Source organism: Sorex araneus, chromosome 1, assembly GCF_027595985.1.
Source record: "Sorex araneus isolate mSorAra2 chromosome 1, mSorAra2.pri, whole genome shotgun sequence".
NCBI lineage: Eukaryota > Metazoa > Chordata > Mammalia > Eulipotyphla > Soricidae > Sorex > Sorex araneus.
In genome coordinates this window covers 20,461,317-20,478,689 of record NC_073302.1, presented here as the reverse complement: position 1 = coordinate 20,478,689, position 17,373 = coordinate 20,461,317, and the positions used below count along the sequence as shown (strand labels likewise).

General features: G+C 63.0%; 1 protein-coding gene across 1 annotated transcript in view; it reads left to right on the top strand.

Moving 5' to 3' along the window:
• The window catches only part of COL27A1 (collagen type XXVII alpha 1 chain), a 123,688-nt gene that overhangs the window by 78,583 nt on the left and 27,732 nt on the right, over positions 1 to 17,373 (top strand). The window contains exons 26-37 of the mRNA XM_055120751.1: positions 2,085 to 2,138; positions 2,327 to 2,380; positions 4,334 to 4,387; positions 5,399 to 5,452; positions 6,007 to 6,051; positions 6,137 to 6,181; positions 6,395 to 6,448; positions 6,843 to 6,896; positions 7,715 to 7,768; positions 8,736 to 8,789; positions 11,201 to 11,254; positions 14,229 to 14,336. Coding sequence (XP_054976726.1) covers positions 2,085 to 2,138; positions 2,327 to 2,380; positions 4,334 to 4,387; positions 5,399 to 5,452; positions 6,007 to 6,051; positions 6,137 to 6,181; positions 6,395 to 6,448; positions 6,843 to 6,896; positions 7,715 to 7,768; positions 8,736 to 8,789; positions 11,201 to 11,254; positions 14,229 to 14,336 — 684 coding nt within the window. The remainder of the gene's footprint in view (positions 1 to 2,084; positions 2,139 to 2,326; positions 2,381 to 4,333; positions 4,388 to 5,398; positions 5,453 to 6,006; positions 6,052 to 6,136; positions 6,182 to 6,394; positions 6,449 to 6,842; positions 6,897 to 7,714; positions 7,769 to 8,735; positions 8,790 to 11,200; positions 11,255 to 14,228; positions 14,337 to 17,373) is intronic.

The following is a 17,373-nucleotide window of genomic DNA, read 5'->3' as shown; positions in this document are numbered from 1 at the left end:
CCTTGCCCTGACGCCCTGAGCCCAGACATTGAAGTGCCCCCAGCACCCCCGGTGCTGCCAGGCGTGACCTTCATAAAGTGACAAGAGTGGCCGGAGCAGCAATAGTCCAGCAGGGAGGACGCTGACCTTGCACACAGACAGCCTGGGTTCCATACCCGGCCCCCGTATTGTTCTGCCAGGAGTGATCCCTGAGCACAGAGCCAGGAGTCAGCCCTGAGCACCGCCCAGTGTGGCTCCAAACCCACAATCGGGAGATCAGTCGAATAAAACGATGAGGAGGGCCCGAGAGTGCAGGATTCGGGCCTTGTTCCCGTGGCGTCTCCTCGACGCCCTGACATTCGGGACTGCTAGCCTGCCGCTGTCCCCTTTCCCAGACCTCTCTCCCCAGGCCCCTGCCAGCACCCCCGTCCACGTCTCTGAGTCCGTGTGCGCGCAGCAGCCTTTGGTGGGGGTGGTCTGGGCCTCTCGGGGTGGTGCGCTGACCTCCAGAGGGAGGGCCCGGCGGGGAGGGAGGGCGTTGTGCTCCCCACTGGCAGTTTCAAGGGCAAAACTGGGCCTTGAACTAGCTCAGGCCTGGAGGTGCCCCCGACGTGACCTGCTGAAGCCGCCCCACTGGCAGCCCGGGGCTGACCCCTCGGCCACTGACCCCAGCGGGTCCCACGCTCCTTGGTCGGGGTGGGCCCGTGGGCCAGCCCTGCAGCAGGGCCCTGGGGGAGCCAGAAGGATGCCCACTAGGAAGTTGGGAGGCTGAGATTCGGCGAAACCCCCTCCCTGCCCTCCTGGGGGCCATCAGCCTTTTCAGGCTCCTCCCGGGCTCTGGTCCCATCGCCCCCCACATCCCAGACAACCCCCGGCCCCTCCACGCCCTCCCCCTCCTCTTCCTCCTCCTCCTCCTTTTCCTCTGCTTCTTGTCATGGCTACTTTAAAATCACAGTAGGGTCACGGGGAAGGGCAAACAACAGGCCCTCGTGCTACCACCACCGCCAACTCAGGTCTACACTGCAGTGTCTGCACCAGCTCCGGCCTTTGGAGACTCCAGTGGTCCCGGCCAGGGCCGGAGCTATAGTACCGCGGCGAGGGCAATCGCCTGGGACGGGGCTGACCCAGGCTTGAGCCCCAGCTCCCCACAGGGTCCCCCCCGAGCCCTGCCAGGAGGGAGTGACCCCTGAGTGCAGAGCCGGGCGTCGGCCCTGGGCACTGCTGAGTGCAGCTCCCAAAGCAAAACGAGACTGAACAAACGGTCTTGGGCCTTTTGCTAACCCATTCCAGCCTCTGTCGGACACAGGAGCCCATCTCCCGGCCCCTGCTCTCCTCTCCTCCCCTCCACTCCCCGCCCAGCATCTTCCGGCTCAGGCAAGACGGCCTACAGGAAGCTCTCCCTCCACCCCTGCACCCCTGCACCCCGGGAGTCCCAGGCCCCGCTGAGTCGAGCGTGTTCCGCCCCCCCCAACACACAGGGCCTCAGCAGAGCTGTCCCCAATCCCCCCGTGCCCCCTCTCCTGGGTCGGGCATGCTGGTGGCCCTTTCGGCACCCAGCGCACGTGTGGGTGCATGTGTGTGTGTGTGTGTGTGTTGTGTGTGTGTGTGTGTGTGTGTGCGCACGCGCATGCATGAGTCTGAGCGGGTTGGCACCCAGGGCTCCTCCCCCTGCCGTTCTTCCTGCCCACCTGCCGGGCATCCGGGACATCTAAGACTGGGGACATTGGGGCGAGTGTCTCAGCAAGCTTGGCCCGGGGCTGCCGGTCCTGACGAGGGCCACGTGCTGCGGGCCAGGAGCTGAGGCGACCGTCAGCAGCGCGTCCGTAATCAGGACTGTCCTTGCCCTCGGGGTGCCCCTGGGTGGCACTTGCATGGCTGCTGAGGCCAGTGGGGCAGAGCAGGGGGTGGGGACTGGCTCCTGCTGGTGGTACCCCCGACCGGACCCTCCCCTGCCACTGCAGGGTGATGTAGCCAGAGGCCAGGCAGAGACGTTCTATAGACCCGTCACCTCCCTAGCTCTCCTTGGCTTCCGGGGAGGGGACTCTCTATCCCACAGGGAGCCACCCCAGTGCCATGCCCTCCCTGAACTGTTCTCTGTCTCCCAGGGCGACCGGGGCGTGATGGGACCCCCAGGCGCACCCGGACCCAAGGGGTCGATGGTAAGGACACCCGCCTTCCCTCGCCCTGGCTCTCCTCTGCCCGTCTCTGAGTGCCCAGCACGGCCTGACCCTCCTCCTCCTCCTCCCCCTGTGGTGGCTGGGGGAACACGGAGTTGGCCGAGGCAGGGCCTGGGGGGGGGGGAGGGTGCCCCTTCCACAGCTGACGCCTCTGCACTTTTCTCGGGCAGGGTCACCCTGGGACTCCCGGTGGCGTTGGGAACCCCGGAGAGCCTGGACCCCCGGTAAGCAAAGCCCTTCGCCTCCCTGCGCCCACACCGGCCCGCAGCCAGCCCGGGGCATGAGAGCCAGAGTCCGGGCAGCCTGGCCCCCGTCCTCTGCTCTGTCCCCCCACGCCCCGGGCAGTGCCCCGCTGCTAGCTGCTGACGTGGAAAACAGGAGGGGACCGCAGTGGACACGGGCCACAGCGTGGCTGGGCGCTGGGCTCGTGCTCCTTCGCGGAGATCATGGAGGGAGTGTGGGTGGGGGCGGGGTGGTGGGGTGGTGGGGGGCGGGGATTTGGCACTAAGGGTGGGAGTCGGGTGTGGAGGGATGGTGGGATGGTGGGGATCGAGGTCGTGATGGTGGGGGATCATGGGGGATGTGGTAGCGTGGGTGGTAGTGGTGGTGGGAGGTTGTGGGGGGTCCCGGAGATGGGGGCGCGTGTAGTCGTGGTGTGGTGGGGGCAGGGGTGACTGGTGGCCACATAGAAGCATCCGAGTAGCTGCTCAGACATGGGAGGGAGGAAGAAGGGGAGCAGGAGCTGTGTCCCCGGGACCCAGGTGTAGCTGGGGGAGGGGAGGGGCACGGCCAGCCTGGGACGGGCGGGAGCTGAGGGGCTCCTGCCGCAGTCAGAGGGTCCTGGCCAGAGGCGGGGGGATGTGCAGGGCTGGGCTGGGACTGGGGGCAGAGGTCACCTGCCCCCTCTCTGCCCTCTCCCCCTCCTGCCCCTTTCTCCACTTCCATTGTCCCTGGCCTCAGGGTTCCTTCACCAGGAGGGCCTACTCTTGATTAGAAAAGATATTAGCACACGAGGCTCAACCTGTACCATGTTAATAATCTTTTATACCAGGGCTTAGTGGCTCCAGGGTGAGATACAGCAATCTGCACACACCTTCTTCTTTTGTTTTTTTTTTTTCTTTTTGGGTCACACCCGGCGATGCTACTCAGAGGTTACTCCTGGCTCATACACTCAGGAATTACTCCTGATGGTGCTCGGGGGACCCTATGGGGTGCTGGGAATCGAACCCGGGTCGGCCACGTGCAAGGCAAACGCCCTCCTTGCTGTGCTATCGCTGCAGCCCCCACACACCTTCTTCTAAGGAAACTTTTTTGGATTGTTTTTAGCAGATTATTCATAACAAGCAATACGAAAGAAATTATTTAGGGCCTGCTGCTGTTTCCTGTTTGGAAAAATTCAAAATAATGGTGGTGGGATTAGTGTGTGAATATTGAGTATAATAAATTACTGTGAGCAGTGTTATAAAATTAAATAAAATTTTTAAAAAAAAAAAGCAACAGGAGGGCCTGCCCGGCCAGGCATAAGGGTCCCGAGAGCATCCTGGCCTGTGTGAGCACCCCCAGACTCCCCCACTCCACCATTTCTTCATTCCTGGAGATAATGGGGCCCCTTGGCAGGGCCAGGCCCTGCTCCCACTCTCCCTCCCCACCCATCTGGACACCCCCTAGCTCCCCCAAACTCACGCACACGCCCCAGTTCCTCAAGCCCTCGGTCCGAGCTTATGGACCCCTTTAGGGGAGTCTCACCAGGGCTCCGGCCTCTCCTTGGTGGTGGGGGCTGGGGTGGGGGTGGCGGTTGCAGGGGACAGTTGGCGTTGGAGAAGAGTTTTGGCCAAGATTGTCACGGCAGGAGCCAGAGCCACAGAGAGCACAGCGGGGAGGGTGCTTGCCTCAAATGCAGCCGGCCCAGATTCGATCCCCGGCCCCTCCTACGGCCCCCTGAACACCGCCAGGAGCAGTTCCCAGTGCAGAGCCAGGAGGAAGCCCTGAGCCTCACAGACTCTGCTTCTCTGACTGCACCCCTGCTCCGGGCGTGTGTGTGTGTGTGTGTGTGTGTGTGTGTGTGTGTGTGTGTGTGTGTGTGTGTGTGTGTGTGTGCCCCCCACCCCCAACCCTGCTCCCAGCCATCCACCTGCTGTCGCAGAGGGCCTTTCCCCAGCTCTGTCTCCTCCCCACAGGGACCTCGGGGGTCTCGAGGCCCACCAGGCATGAGAGGCCCCAAAGGACGCCGGGTAAGTGCGGACCACCACCCCTCTGCCCGCCCACCCAGCCCCCGGCTCCTGACTCCGAGCCTGGAAACACGCATCTCTGCCCAACGCCCGTCCTGGCCAGCCGCCCGGGCCCTGGCCCTCTCCCTGCCGTGGGCACGAGCGGTCCTCTGCCCTCTGACTCACCCGCTCGCTCCCTCGTTCCTCTGCCACCCCTGCTACCACCCCTGCTGTGCCGGGCTCTGTCAGTTCTTGCCCCCCGTCTGGGCGAGCTCGGGCCTGTCGAACAGAGCCCCTCGACCCGCCCGGGTCCCCCACGTTGGGTGCAGAGCAGGGGCCGCCCGGAGGGGCCACCTCACCTGGCCCCGGGGCCGGGAAGGCATCACTGGGGGCCGCCAGGAGTGCCACAGGGGTGGGGGGGCAGGGGGGACCCCACCCATCTCGGGACGCATACCCCATCCCTGAGCTCCAGAGTACCGCTGCCGGCCCCACCCCCAGCCTGCCCCCACCTCCTCTCCCCTGCCCTGGTCCTCTACCCCCCGCCACCCTGGCCCTACCAGCTTCCCTGCCATCCTGCTGCTCCCCGACCCTTGTCCTGACCTACTCGTCTGCTCTGGTCCTACCCCCCTCCTCACCCCACCCCCACCCCTGCCCATCCCCTGCCCTCTGCTGGAATCAGGAGTCTGCAGGGAAGAGGTACACTAGAGAGGGGTCACACACACCCTCCTGGGTCCTCTGTCCTCGACTCCCTGGCACCGTGGTCCTTGTCCTGGAACGTCCCAGCCACGGGTGGGACGGGGTGGGGGGGGGAACGGGCTCTGTCTCTGCTCCGGTCCTCAGTCTCCACATCTCTGAAGTGGGCTGGTGCACGAACGCCCCTCTGCCCCTCAGAGTCTCCTTAAACGGGGTTGTTCATGCAGCACTGACCCCGCAGGGGCGCAGTGGGTGGGGGCTCATGCCCCAGGTAGCGCCTCCCCCTGGCGCAGCCACCGTGAGGGCAGGGAGCTCAGGCTGTCCACTCTGCTCCAATTCCAGGGCCCCCGAGGACCTGATGGAGCGGCTGGAGATCAAGGGTCCCGAGGCCTGAAGGTACCGCGTGCCCCGCCGCCCCGCCCAGGCCCTTAGTACAGAGCCTGGGAGCCCCTCGGCCGCCTTGTCCTGGGAGGACCAGAGAGAGAGAGAGAGAGAGAGATAACAGGCGTGTGCAAAGGCCCGGAGGCAGGGCAGGGGTTGGGGCACGTGCCCTTCGTGTGGCCGGCTGGTTTAGTCCCTCGCCGAGTGCAGCCCTGGGAGCCTCGGCATGGTGGGGCCCCGAGTCGGCACATTCCAGGCCTCTCCACTGAACCAGGGCAGGGCGGGGGACCCCCACTGAAAGGCTCGTGAGCAGAGGAAGCTAGCGAGACGGGGGCAACCTTCCCCGGATCCCCCCAACCTCTCCCGGGGCCCGAGAGCTGCCCCCTCGGAGGACACGGGGGGGGGGTCCTTGGTGGTTGGCCTGGGGCTCAGCCCCCTGCCTTTGCTGCCGCACCCCTCCCCTAGCTGGGCCTCAGTTTCCCCACCCGCACCATAGGGAGGCAGCTGGCAGCGTGCCCGTGGGACCGGGTGGGGGCGCCCTCCCACTGCCCCTGCTTTGCTCCCCGCAGGGCCCCCCCGGACCTCAGGGCAGACGGGGCCAGCCCGGACAGCAGGTACGTCGGCTGAGGCCAGACCCCACCCACCCCCCGTTCTCTGCTGCGTCCTGTGGCCCTCAGGCGACCCCCACGTGTGTTTCAGGGCGCGGCCGGGGAGCGGGGCCTCGCGGGCCCACGAGGGTTTCCGGTAAGTCGGGTGGGGGACACAGAGCTGGGTGCCTCCTGCTGGGAACACCCTCCCCCCACCCACCGGGGCTCTGACGGCCCCCACCCTCCTCCGTGAAGCCCTCCCAGCATGGCTCATCTCCCTAACTGATGCGGGGCAGTGGGCAGGCAGGAGGCTGGGCTGAGGTGGGGCGACGGGTGTAGACGGACCAAGGTCATTGGGGTGTCCCTGCAGGGCATCCCCGGCCCCTCGGGGCCCCCCGGCACCAAGGGGATCCCAGGAGAACCGGTAAGCGCCTTCCCCTTCCTCCTCGCACCTGTGCCCCGCCAGGCTGGGGACTCTGAAGGGACCATCCTTGGGGGGGGGGGCCCGAGGTGGGACAGATGAAGGCTTGGGGAGGGTCTGGGCCGCAGAGGCCAGGGCACGTGTCCCAGCCAGGGGCTGCGGCCGTGAGTCTCTGGCCTCAGTCTTCTAGCCAGGGAAGTGGGAATCCCAGGGTCATCCTGCCCTGACTGCAGGGGAGGGAGAGGGGCAGGTGAGAACAAACCAGGGGGCCCCAGGAGGGTTGGGGGCCGGCGGTGGGGGGCACGGCGGGCAGGGGCAGGGCTGCAGAGGTCACGCCCCTCAGTAAGCCTCATCTGCTCACGCTGTCTCCTTTGCCCCCCGCACGTCTGTGTTCCAGGGCCCCCAGGGACCTCAGGGCCCTCTCGGCCCCCTGGGAGAGATGGGACACAAGGTGAGTGCCCCAGACCCTCCTGTCCCCTTCCCGGGGCCCCTGGAGGGGTGACCCCGGCCGAGAGGGCAGGAGCTGGCAGGGGGGTGAGAGTAACGGAGGGGCCACTTGGGAGGACCCTCCCTGCCTCAGTCCTGCTGGGATTTCAGCCCAAAGCTCAGGTTTGATCCAATCATGTTTTTTTTTTTTTTAATGTTTGTTTGTTTGTTTGTTTTGTCAGTTTGGGTTTGGTCGGGAGGCACACCCTGTGATGCTCAGGGGTGGCTCCTGACTCTGTGCTCAAGAATTACTCCTGGTGGTGCTGGATTGGGGGGCGGGGAGGGGGGCGGCGGGAGGATCCCAGCCTCATGGTTTGCTGGGAAGAGTTTGGACCTGGGGCAGCTACCCCACCTTACCCGGAGGAGAAAAGGGTTCGTGTAGCAGCACCGGGGCCGATGCCAGCCTGCCGCCCTAACCCTGCGGGTTCCCAGGGTCCCTTCCCGCCCCGGCCTCGGGCCTGGCGCCAGAGACAGGGGCTGGGCCCACTCAGCTCTGGCCACAGCCTTCGTGGCTTCCTCCCCGGCCCCTACTGTGCATCAAGACATTTTCCTGCCTGTTCCCTGCCAGTGTGGTCAGCCGCACTGGTGGGGAGGGAGTGGCGTCCGGTCCCTGAGACCCTGGGCCCCGTCCAGCTCGCGTAACTGCTCCCTCGTGCTGTGTGACCTTAGCCTACGGCTCCCCCTCTCTGGGCTGCAGCTGCTCCCCTGGCAGCGGAGCTCCCGCCCGGGATCTAGAAGGGTTTCTAGATCCTTCTAGAAAACCGCCGTGGCTTTCTCTTGCAGGGGCCTCCAGGTGCGGTGGGAGAACCGGGCCTTCCCGGGGACGCCGGCCTGAAGGTGAGGCAGGATGAAAGGGGAGACGCGGGACGTGCTGAAACCGGCTCTCAGCTGCTGGCCGCGTCCTGGCTGGGCAGAGAAACGGGCCTTTCTTGTGCCCGGATAATGGGCCCTTATGTGCTCGCCGGGCCGGGAGCCGCCAGGCTGCCCAGGGCCTCCTCCCATCCCCGCCCCGCCGCCTGGCACCGCCCCAGCCCCCCTGGCCCCCCGAGATACCATCTCACCCCAGCCCCCCCCCCGCCCCTCATTACCTGCCGGGGAACAGGCTCCCATTGAGAGCCGGGTCCTGGGCAGAACTGTCGCCCCTTTCAGCGGCGGGGGGCACGGGTCCCCCAGAGAGAGCCCAGGAGGCTTGGCGGGGTGGGGGAGGGGCTGCACGGTCCAGACCATTGTGGAGGAAGGGGAGTCCCCCCCCCTCAGAAACTGTCAGGCTGGTGGCTGGTGGCCCCGTCTCGGCCGAGCCTGCCCGGCCCCCAGGAGGACCCGGCCTGGGCACGGCCAGTCTTGACTCGGGCCCAGAATCCTCTGCCCCACACTTAGATGGAACATGTGCTGTTATTCCGCCCCAGCCCCGAGCTGAAGACTCAGCATTCGGGGCGGGGGGGGGACCAGGAAGAGTCTCGGTGAGACCCCCACTTGGGGTGGGGCTCCGGGAACCGGCCACCTTGATTCTGGCTCACTTGGGGCTCAGCCAGCGTCCGAGGGGATCGGGGAGGGGGGCAGCCAGCTCTGCCTCCAATGCGCCTGAGGGGAACCCCTAGGCGAAGGGCCTGAATCTGTCTCCACAGCTCCGGGGGGGGGCTCATCCCTGCCCCCCACGGCCCCTCCAGGCCTCCCACTGTGGACAGGCCAGGCCGGGCCTCCTCCTGCCAGGGGGGTTTCGACAAGGGTCCAAGAGCACAGAGCTGGGGGGAGGGGTGACGAGGCCGGTACCCAGCCCCACGCTCTGGTCTTCGTCTCCTCCTAGGGTGACCTCGGGCCTCTGGGGACCCCCGGGGAGCAGGGCCTCATCGGACAGCGGGTAAGTCTGAGCAGATGTGTTCTCCCTGGGTGGGCTCTGGGCGGGGCACACTCCCCCGAGCCTCAGTTTCCTCCTTTGAACTAGATGGTGCTGCTGCACCATGCCACACAGCCTCTCCTGAGTGACCGAGAGGCCCAGCTCTCCACAGAGCACCCGTGGGGTCCAAAAGCCAGGAGACCACGCACACGGACACACACACACACACATGCGCAATGCATGCACACACGCACACATGCGAGCGCACACACATACGCACACGCACACACACGGGCACACACACACACGGGCACACACACACACGCACACACACACGGGCACACACACACACGCACACACACACGGGCACACACACACACACGGGCACACACACACGCACACACACACGGGCACACACACACACACGGGCACACACACACACACGGGCACACACACGGGCACACACACAGGCACACACACACACAGGCACACACACACGGGCACACACACGGGCACACACACACACGCACACACGTGCCCTCCTGAGCCTAAGCAACCGCACTGTCAAAGCCGCGAGTGGGCCTGCAGCCAAGAACCCACTTCCTCTGAGAGGAACCCGAGTCCCCCACTGACCGCCCCCCCGCACCCTCGGTGGCCCTCGCCTCTCGGCCCCACAGCTGTTCCTCTGGGCGGGTCCTCTCCCGAGCAAACCCACAAAGCCCCTCTGTTCCCGCCCTCAGACCCCTCGCTGAGTACCTGCCCCCACCCCGCCAGGTCCCCGGGAGGGGTGCAGGGCTGCAGCTTCTAGCACCTTCCAGGTACCGGGGAGGAGGGAGGGGAGTTCCTGAGGGTCTCGGGCTCCCCTACCCCCAGTTCCTCTCCTGCTTGCTTCCTCCCGCCTTCCCTTCCTTCCTTCCTTTCCTCCTTCCTTCCTTCCTTTCCTCCTTCCTTCCTTTCCTCCTTCCTTCCTTCCTTCCTTCCTTTCCTCCCTACTTCCTTTCCTCCTTCCTTCCTTCCTTCTTTCCTTCCTTCCTTACTATCTTTCTTTCCTTTCTTTTCTTCTTTCTCTTTCTCTTTCTTTTTCTTTCTTTTTTCTTTCCCTTCCTTTCTTTCCCTCCTTTCTTTTTCCTCTGTCTTTCTCTTTCTTTCTTCCCTCCCTCCTTTCTTTTCCCTCCTTTCTCTTTCATTTTTCTTTCTTTTTCTTCCTTCCTTCCTTCCTTCTTTCCATCCTTCCTTCCTTTCTTTCTTTCCTTCTTTTTCTTTCTTTTCTCTCTCCCTTTCTTTCTTTCCTTCTTTTCTTTTCCTCCCTCCTTTTTCTTCTTTTTTTCTTCCTTTCTTTCTCTTTCTTTTCTCCTTCCTTCCTCCTTTCTTTCTTCCTTCCTTCCTTTCTCTTTCATTTTTCTTTATTTCCTTCCCTCCCTCCCTTCCTCCTTTCTTTCTTCCTTCCTTTCTCTTTGATTTTTCTTTCTTTCCCTCCCTCCCTCCCTTCCTCCCATCCTTTCTCCCTCCTTCCCTTCCTTCCTTCCTTCCTTCCTTCCTTCCTTCCTTCCTTCCTTCCTTCCTTCCTTCCTTCCTTCCTTCCTTCCTCCCTCCCTCCCTCCCTCCCTTCCTTCCTTCCTTCCCCCCTCCCTTCCTTCCTTCCTTCCTTCCTCCCTCCCTCCCTCCCTTCCTTCCTTCCTTCCCCCCTCCCTTCCTTCCTTCCTTCCTTCCTTCCTCCCTCCCTTTTCTTTCTTTCCTGGCCACACATGGCAGTGCTCAGGGCTTGCTCCTGGCTCTGTGCTCGGGGATGACTCCTGGTGGGGTGCTCCAGGCCCCTGCGAGGTCCCACAGACTGAAGCCCAGTCAGCCGGGGCGAGGCCGAGACCAGCAGTTCCCTGCTGTGTCCACTCTCTAGCCCTCCTCATCTCCTGTCTTTGCTCCGCGCCAGCCCCTGTCCAGCACCCCCCAGTCGGGTTGAGGCGGATGGAGCACAGGGCAGGAGGGAGAGCGTGACCCTGAGCCCACGTGTGTGCCCGAGCCCCGTGCAAAGGCGCATCCCGGGCTCTAACCCCTCAGACGGGACAGGGCGGTGCGGGGGCAGCGAGACCAGCCTTCGGGGGCCCTTTCTGGCCGCTGGGTCGGCCTCCCCCCGACCTGAGAAACGGGGAGTGACGGGGAGGGGCTCATGCCGTGGCTGGTGGCAGTGCTCGCCTCCCTGGCTCCATGGCGAGTGCTCCCGTGCCCGCCAGAGGGGGTGTGGTCTGTGCTGCCCATGCCCATGCCCAGCCCCCAGGCCCACCTCTGCCCAGTCCCTGAGCCGTGACCTCCTGGACCCCAGCCCCCCGCCCCCGCCCCCAGCAGACAGAGCGGCCCCTGCCCCTGCCCCCCATTCACGCAGGGGCAAGTCGAGTCTCCCCAGTGACGTCTCCCCTCTCTCCCCCCCTCCACTGCTCCAGGGAGAGCCTGGCCTCGAGGGGGACAGCGGCCCCGCAGGGCCCGACGGGCTGAAGGTAAGTCGAGGCAGAGCTGGGGGGTGCAGGCCTGAGCAGTCTCCCACCTCTGGGCCCCCTGCCCGCCCCTGCCAGGGACCCCCACTACCCCCAGGAGCTGCCATGGAGCAGGGTGGTGTGGGTGGCCTGTCCAGCCCAAGCCCCCCACCCCGCTAGGGGGACCCCTACCCCTCCTCCCCTCATTGCTGCTCTTAAAACGTTTGTTTTTCTTCTTAAAATCTTTTGATCGAATCTGGCCTTGTGCCAGCTCCAGGCCGGTCCCTAATGAGGGGCCTGGAGATGTAGCTTCCAAGTATTCTAAATGATCTGGAACCTTCCTCCCTGCCTCGACGGTGGGTGTTTGTAGGCGTCTAGATACACTCCGTTAGTCACGCCTTCATCACAGCTATCCGGTAAATCCAGTGAAGAAACAGACTCAGAGAGGTCACACACCTGGCCCAAGGATGAACAGCTTTTTTTTTTTTTCTTTTTGGGTCACACCCGGCAATGCACAGGGGTTCCTCCTGGTTCTGCACTCAGGAATTACTCCTGGCGGTGCTTAGGGGACCACATGGGATGCTGGGATTCGAACCCGGGTTGGTCGCGTGCAAGGCAAACGCCCTACGCACTGTGCTATTGCTCCAGCCCCAAGGACACACAGCTTCTAACCGGCGCTGCCCAGCTCCCTGCTTGCTCTGTGTACCCTGTGCCCATTCTAAAGGTGGCGAGACTGAGGCTCAGGGAGGCAGAGCTGCCGTGTCCAGAGCCCCACAACTCAGATGGCAGCGTGGCCTCAGGACCCCACTCAACCTTCCTTTTCCTGTCCACTCACTGACCAGCCACCAACGCTGGGCCTTCAGGCATCGCGGGCGCTGGCCCGGGGCCTCACCACTGCGTGACTGAGGAGCCCCCTCTCCTCCGGGCCCCCGCTCTGCCCCCCAGACTTCTAGCCCCGGACCTGTGGGTTCTTGCAGGATGCTCCTGTCTGCCCCGGGCTTCCTGCAAGGAGGGGAGTGCCCCCTGCCGGCAGCAGCCCCCTCCCCGCAGCCCCCCTGCAGGCAGAACCCACCCGGAGCATCACCTGCTTCATCCTTGCTTACTCTAGACACCCCTGCTCTGTCCCCTGGCTCCCGCCAGCTCAACTTCACGCTTCCCAGTTGCCCTCCGGGCTGCCCTGGTCGAGTCTCCCCTGGCCCTCACGTGCAGACAGGGGAGAGTCTGCCTCCTTCCTTCCTTCCTTCCTTCCTTCCTTCCTTCCTTCCTTCCTTCCTTCCTTCCTTCCTTCCTTCCTTCCTTCCTTCCTTCCTTCCTTCCTTCCTTCCTTCCTCCTTCCTTCTTTCCTTTCTCTTCCTTCCTTCCTTTCCTTTCCTTCCTTCCTTCCTTCCTTCCTTCCTTCCTTCCTTCCTTCCTTCCTTCCTCCTTCCTTCTTTCCTTTCTCTTTCTTCCTTCGTTTCCTTCCTTCCTTTCTTTCTCTTCCTTCCTTCATTTCCTTCCTTTGTTTCCTTCCTTCCTTCTTTCCACCTCCTTTCTTCTTTCTTTTTTTCTTTCATTCTTTCCTTCCTTCCTCCCCCTCTTTCTTTTCCTTTCTTCCCTTCTTCCCTCCTTCCTTCCTTCCTTCCTTCCTTCCTTCCTTCCTTCCTTCCTTCCTTCCTTCCTTCCTTCCTTCCTTCCTTCCTTTCCTTCTTTCTTTCTTTTGATCTCTCTCTTTCATTCCGTCCTTCCCTCCTTCCTCCCTCTCTTTTTTCTTTTTCTTTATTCCTTTCCTTTCTTCTTTCCCTCCCCCCCTCCTTCCTTCCTTCCTTCCTTGGGTGCAGGTTTCCCTAACAAGACAGTCTGCCCAGGTGTACCCAGCTCTCAAAGGGAAACTCGAGGTCTGCAGTCAGGCCGGAGCCGTGGCACAGCGGGAAGGCGCTTGCTTTGCCGGCGCCGAGCTGGGTTCAGTCCCAAGCGTCCCACACGGTTCCTCTAGCGCTGGTAGGAATAGGAAGGAGTGGTTCCGGAGCACAGAGCCAGGAGTCACCCCTGAACACTGCTGGGTGTGACCCAACAAGCAAGCACAGAACCAGACCCTCTCTGGAGGCCCTGCAGCTGCTGGGCTCACGGGGTCCTGGACGGCAGCCCAGGTCCCATCCTGGCCCGGGCCTCAGCCCGCTCAGAGCTCTGGGAGGTCCAGGCCAGGGTTCCACAGACGGGAGAGTGAGAATCACGCGGCCGCCCGGCCACGGGGAAGAAGGACCTTTCAGCTGACAGCAAGGACCCAGCGGGGCAGAACCAGAGCTCCGACTGGCCGAGGCCTTGCCAGCTTCTTCAGGGCTCGGCCCTGTGCCCCCGTCCTATTGTCGTAAAGGGCCGGAACTGCCACTGGGAAGAAATGCGGGGCTCTGAGCGGCCGGCCGAGCCCCGTGGGTTTCTCTCCCTTTATATCCAGTGCTCTCAGGGCAGCGAGCTGGCTCCAAGTGCCGGCGTGCGGGAGCCCCGGGTTCGGTCCCCGGCACTGTCTGAGCATCACAGGATGTGGCCCAGACACCGGAGAAAGACTCTTGTTCTCCCAGAGTTTCTCCCCTTTGAACCGGAGAGCTCGTCCAGGGCCGAAGGCACTGGCATTACACGTGACTGGCCCCCTTTACTCCCCCCTCCCTATACATGCAGACAATTTCCTTTCCCTGTCTCCTTCCTCCCTGCCCCGTGATCTATGTGACCCACCCCACGCCTCGACTGCTCTCCAAATAAATAAAATCTCCCCCCGCGAAACAATACATGAACGAATAAGATCTAACGCGAGCAGCATCCCCATCTCCCAAACCTTCACCCCTCCCGAGAAATCCAGGGCCCGCCCAGCCCGGCCGCGCTCTTGGCACAGCTCGGGGAGAGGACTGAGGCCGAGGGCGTGGGGACCGCGGGCATCGGCTGTGGACAGCCGCATGCCAGGATGCTGAGGTCTGGGGCCTCTGATGGGCTCGTGGGCTCAGTGCTCTCTCGGTCTCCCCTCCTCCAGGGAGACAGGGGCGACCCTGGGCCCGACGGCGAACACGGCGAGAAGGGCCCGGAGGGCCTGAAGGGCGAGGACGGCCCCCCGGGTCCGCCTGGCATCCCTGGGGTCCGGGTGAGTCGTGCCGCGGGGTGCCCGCGCGTGGGACCCTGGGCAGGGGCGGTGGTCTGGGCAGCGTCCACGGATGGGTTTTTTTCTCCACTTGGGGTCTCCCCAGAGCCTCCTTCCTTGCTGCCCCCCCTCCTCCGTAGCTGGTGGGGGCTCCAAGTCGAGTCATCTCCCCCACGCACGACCCCTCCTCCCCTGCCCTGCACAGCCCCCTGAGCTCCCTGCGGCTCCTAGGGCCCCCTCCACTCTCCAGTGTCCCCATGCAGATGATGTTTTGTATCATTCTTCCTCCCTGCCCCGTGGCCCTGCGTCACTCACCCTATGCAGCCTCGACCATCCCCCACAAAGCCTCACGCCCCGGGGACCCTCAGAACATCCTTCCTCCTGGCCCCCACTGGTCCAGTTCCCTGGTGCCCCGCACAAAGGGGGTTGAGCAAGCCCTGAGGGTTGGCTGATGGGGGGGGAGCGACTCTGTCCTCCCCGCAGGAAGTAAAGTTCACACACACACACACACACACACACACACACACACACACACACACGGCTGGGGGACCCTCCCTTGCAAGTGAGATGGAGCAAAACAGAGAGTGGAAAGTGCTCCCTGCCCTGAGGGCTGTGGAGCCGAGAGGAAGGCAGGAGGGCCAACGCCTGGCTTCCGTAGTGCAGGGCTGACCCGTTTCCAGGAGGTTCCCTCTGGGAAGGGGAGATGAACCCGTGCGTCTTCAGCAAGTCAGAGAGGAACTGACCCCGGGGGGCCGGAGCCGTGGTCCAGCGGAGAGGGCACATGCCTTGCATGCAGCCGTCCCGGGTTCGATCCTCAGCATCCCGGAGGGTCCCCTGAGCCCAGCTAGGAGTGACTCCTGAGTGTGGAGCTGAGCATCGCTGGGTGTGGCCTTAAAACAAAAGAGACAATGGGGCTGGAGCAATAGCACAGCAGGTAGGGCATTTGCCTTGCACGTGGGCTGACCCGGGTTCGAATCCCAGCATCCCATAGGGTCCCCCTAGCACCGCCAGGAGTAATTCCTGAGTGCATGAGCCAGGAGTAACCCCTGTGCATCGCCGGGTGTGACCAAAAAAACAAAACAAAACAAAACAAAACAAAACAAAACAAAAAAACAAAAGAGACAAAGACACAGAGAGAGAAAGAGGGGGGGAGAGAGAGAAAGACCGGGAGGGGGGAGCTTACCCAGCCTCCCCTAGGGAAGAAACATCTGGACTTGAGACTTGAACTCCCCACTGTACCCCGGGGATCCAGGCGCTTGGCTGGAGGCAAGGCGGCCCCAGGGTAACTAGCCCACAAATGATGACTGGACTTTGGGGGGGTGCAGTGGGCGGGGGATCCAGCTGCACAGAACGTGGGTGTGTGAACCTGGAATACTGGGCCAGGTTGTGCGAACGTGGGGCCAGCACTGCAGAGAGCCTGACCGGGAGCTGCCCAGGGTCCAAGCCTCTCAGGGGTGTCCCTCGGAAGGGGCCCTCCCAGTCATCCAGGTCGGGGGCACGCCCACCTTCCCTTTCCCCAGCCAGAGATTTCTGTCCGTCCTCTGGCTCTGCTCACGGGGTCTGACCTCCCGGGAAGCTGAACATGACTAACCTAGGCTGGGCCCAAATGAGTCGGCAACAAACTAGCTGTGGGAAAATATTTGTTTCCTAAAAATAGAGCCGAAGTGCTAATCTCCTCAACAGTGGCAACTGGCGGGGAGCTCGGCAGAACAGCTCAAGAAGACAGCTCGCTCCGGGAGCCTCGCCATGGTGCCAGGGCCTCCTTGGCGTCATCGGGGCCCGCGGGCCCCGGGGAGCTGAGCAGGAGAGGCGCCCTCGAGGACTCGCCCTCAGTAACTGGCCGTGTGGCCTGGCCCTGGCCCGGGCCTTCTCTGGATCGCGTTTGGAGATGTGTGTTCTAGGACGGCTGGCGTTGCCCCTGCCGCAGGGCCTTCCTTGGGGAGTCTGGAGTGCCCTGACTGTGGAACGGGCGGCAGCGTGTGGTAGCAGTGACCCTGCCTCCCGGAGTCAAAGGCTGCCTTCTGGAATGCAGTACCCTCATTCTGTGGGACTCTCGGGCTCCTGGGTGGTCCTGATGCTGAGGCTAGCAGTGGTCCTGATGGTGGCCATGGCAGTGGTGATGGTGATGGTGGCAGGGGTGATGCTGCGGTGAGATGGTGACAGTGGTCGTGCGGGGGATGTTGGTCGTCATGGTGGTGGTGGTGGTTACGGTGGTCGTGGTGATGGTCACAGGGGGATGGTGGTTGTGGTAATGGTGGTGGTGGTGATGGTCACAGGGGGATGGTGGTTGTGGTAATGATGGTGGGGATGGTAGTGATGATGCCACGTGATGATTCCATGGTGGTGGTGGCGATGGAGATAGTATTAATGGTGATGGTGGTAGTACGGTGGGCACGACGGGGATGAGAGTGAGGGTGGTAGGTGATGATCATGGTAGATTATGGTTATGGGGATGGTGATGTGGGTAGTGGTAGTGGTCGTAGGAGTGATGGGGACAGTGGTTCTTAACAGTGGTGATGATGGTGACGGTGGTGGTGACACTGGTGATGATGGTGTGAGGTGACAAGGGTAGAGACAGTAGCGATGGTGGTGGTGGTGGTGGTGACCGTGGTCAGGGAAATGGTTACAGTAGCAGCATCTATGTTTATATTTTGCTGTCGCTGGCAGTCCTCATACTAGAGCTATGAAGAAGTCCCCAGGGAGTCAGACTGTGTGTGTGTGTGTGTGTGTGTGTGTGTGTGTGTGTGTGTGTGCTGGCAGACAGAGAGGCGGGAGGGGCCTGTATTTGAGTCCTTTGACAAGACAAGTATCTCCCAGTCTACTGCCTCGAACAATGGTATATTCTTGAGTCAGCCCTTCCGGGTCTTGAGGGCCTTTCCAGAGACCCATCTGGACGGAGAGGGGCCCGACTGACGTCTTTATGCCGTCTCCCCTCCCCCACGGCATAGTCCAACCCCTACTCAGAATTTCCCACGTGTGCAGCTGGACAGTGGCCTTTAAGTCAAGTGGCCAGCGGCCGGCCGCCCCCTGCCCTGGGGGA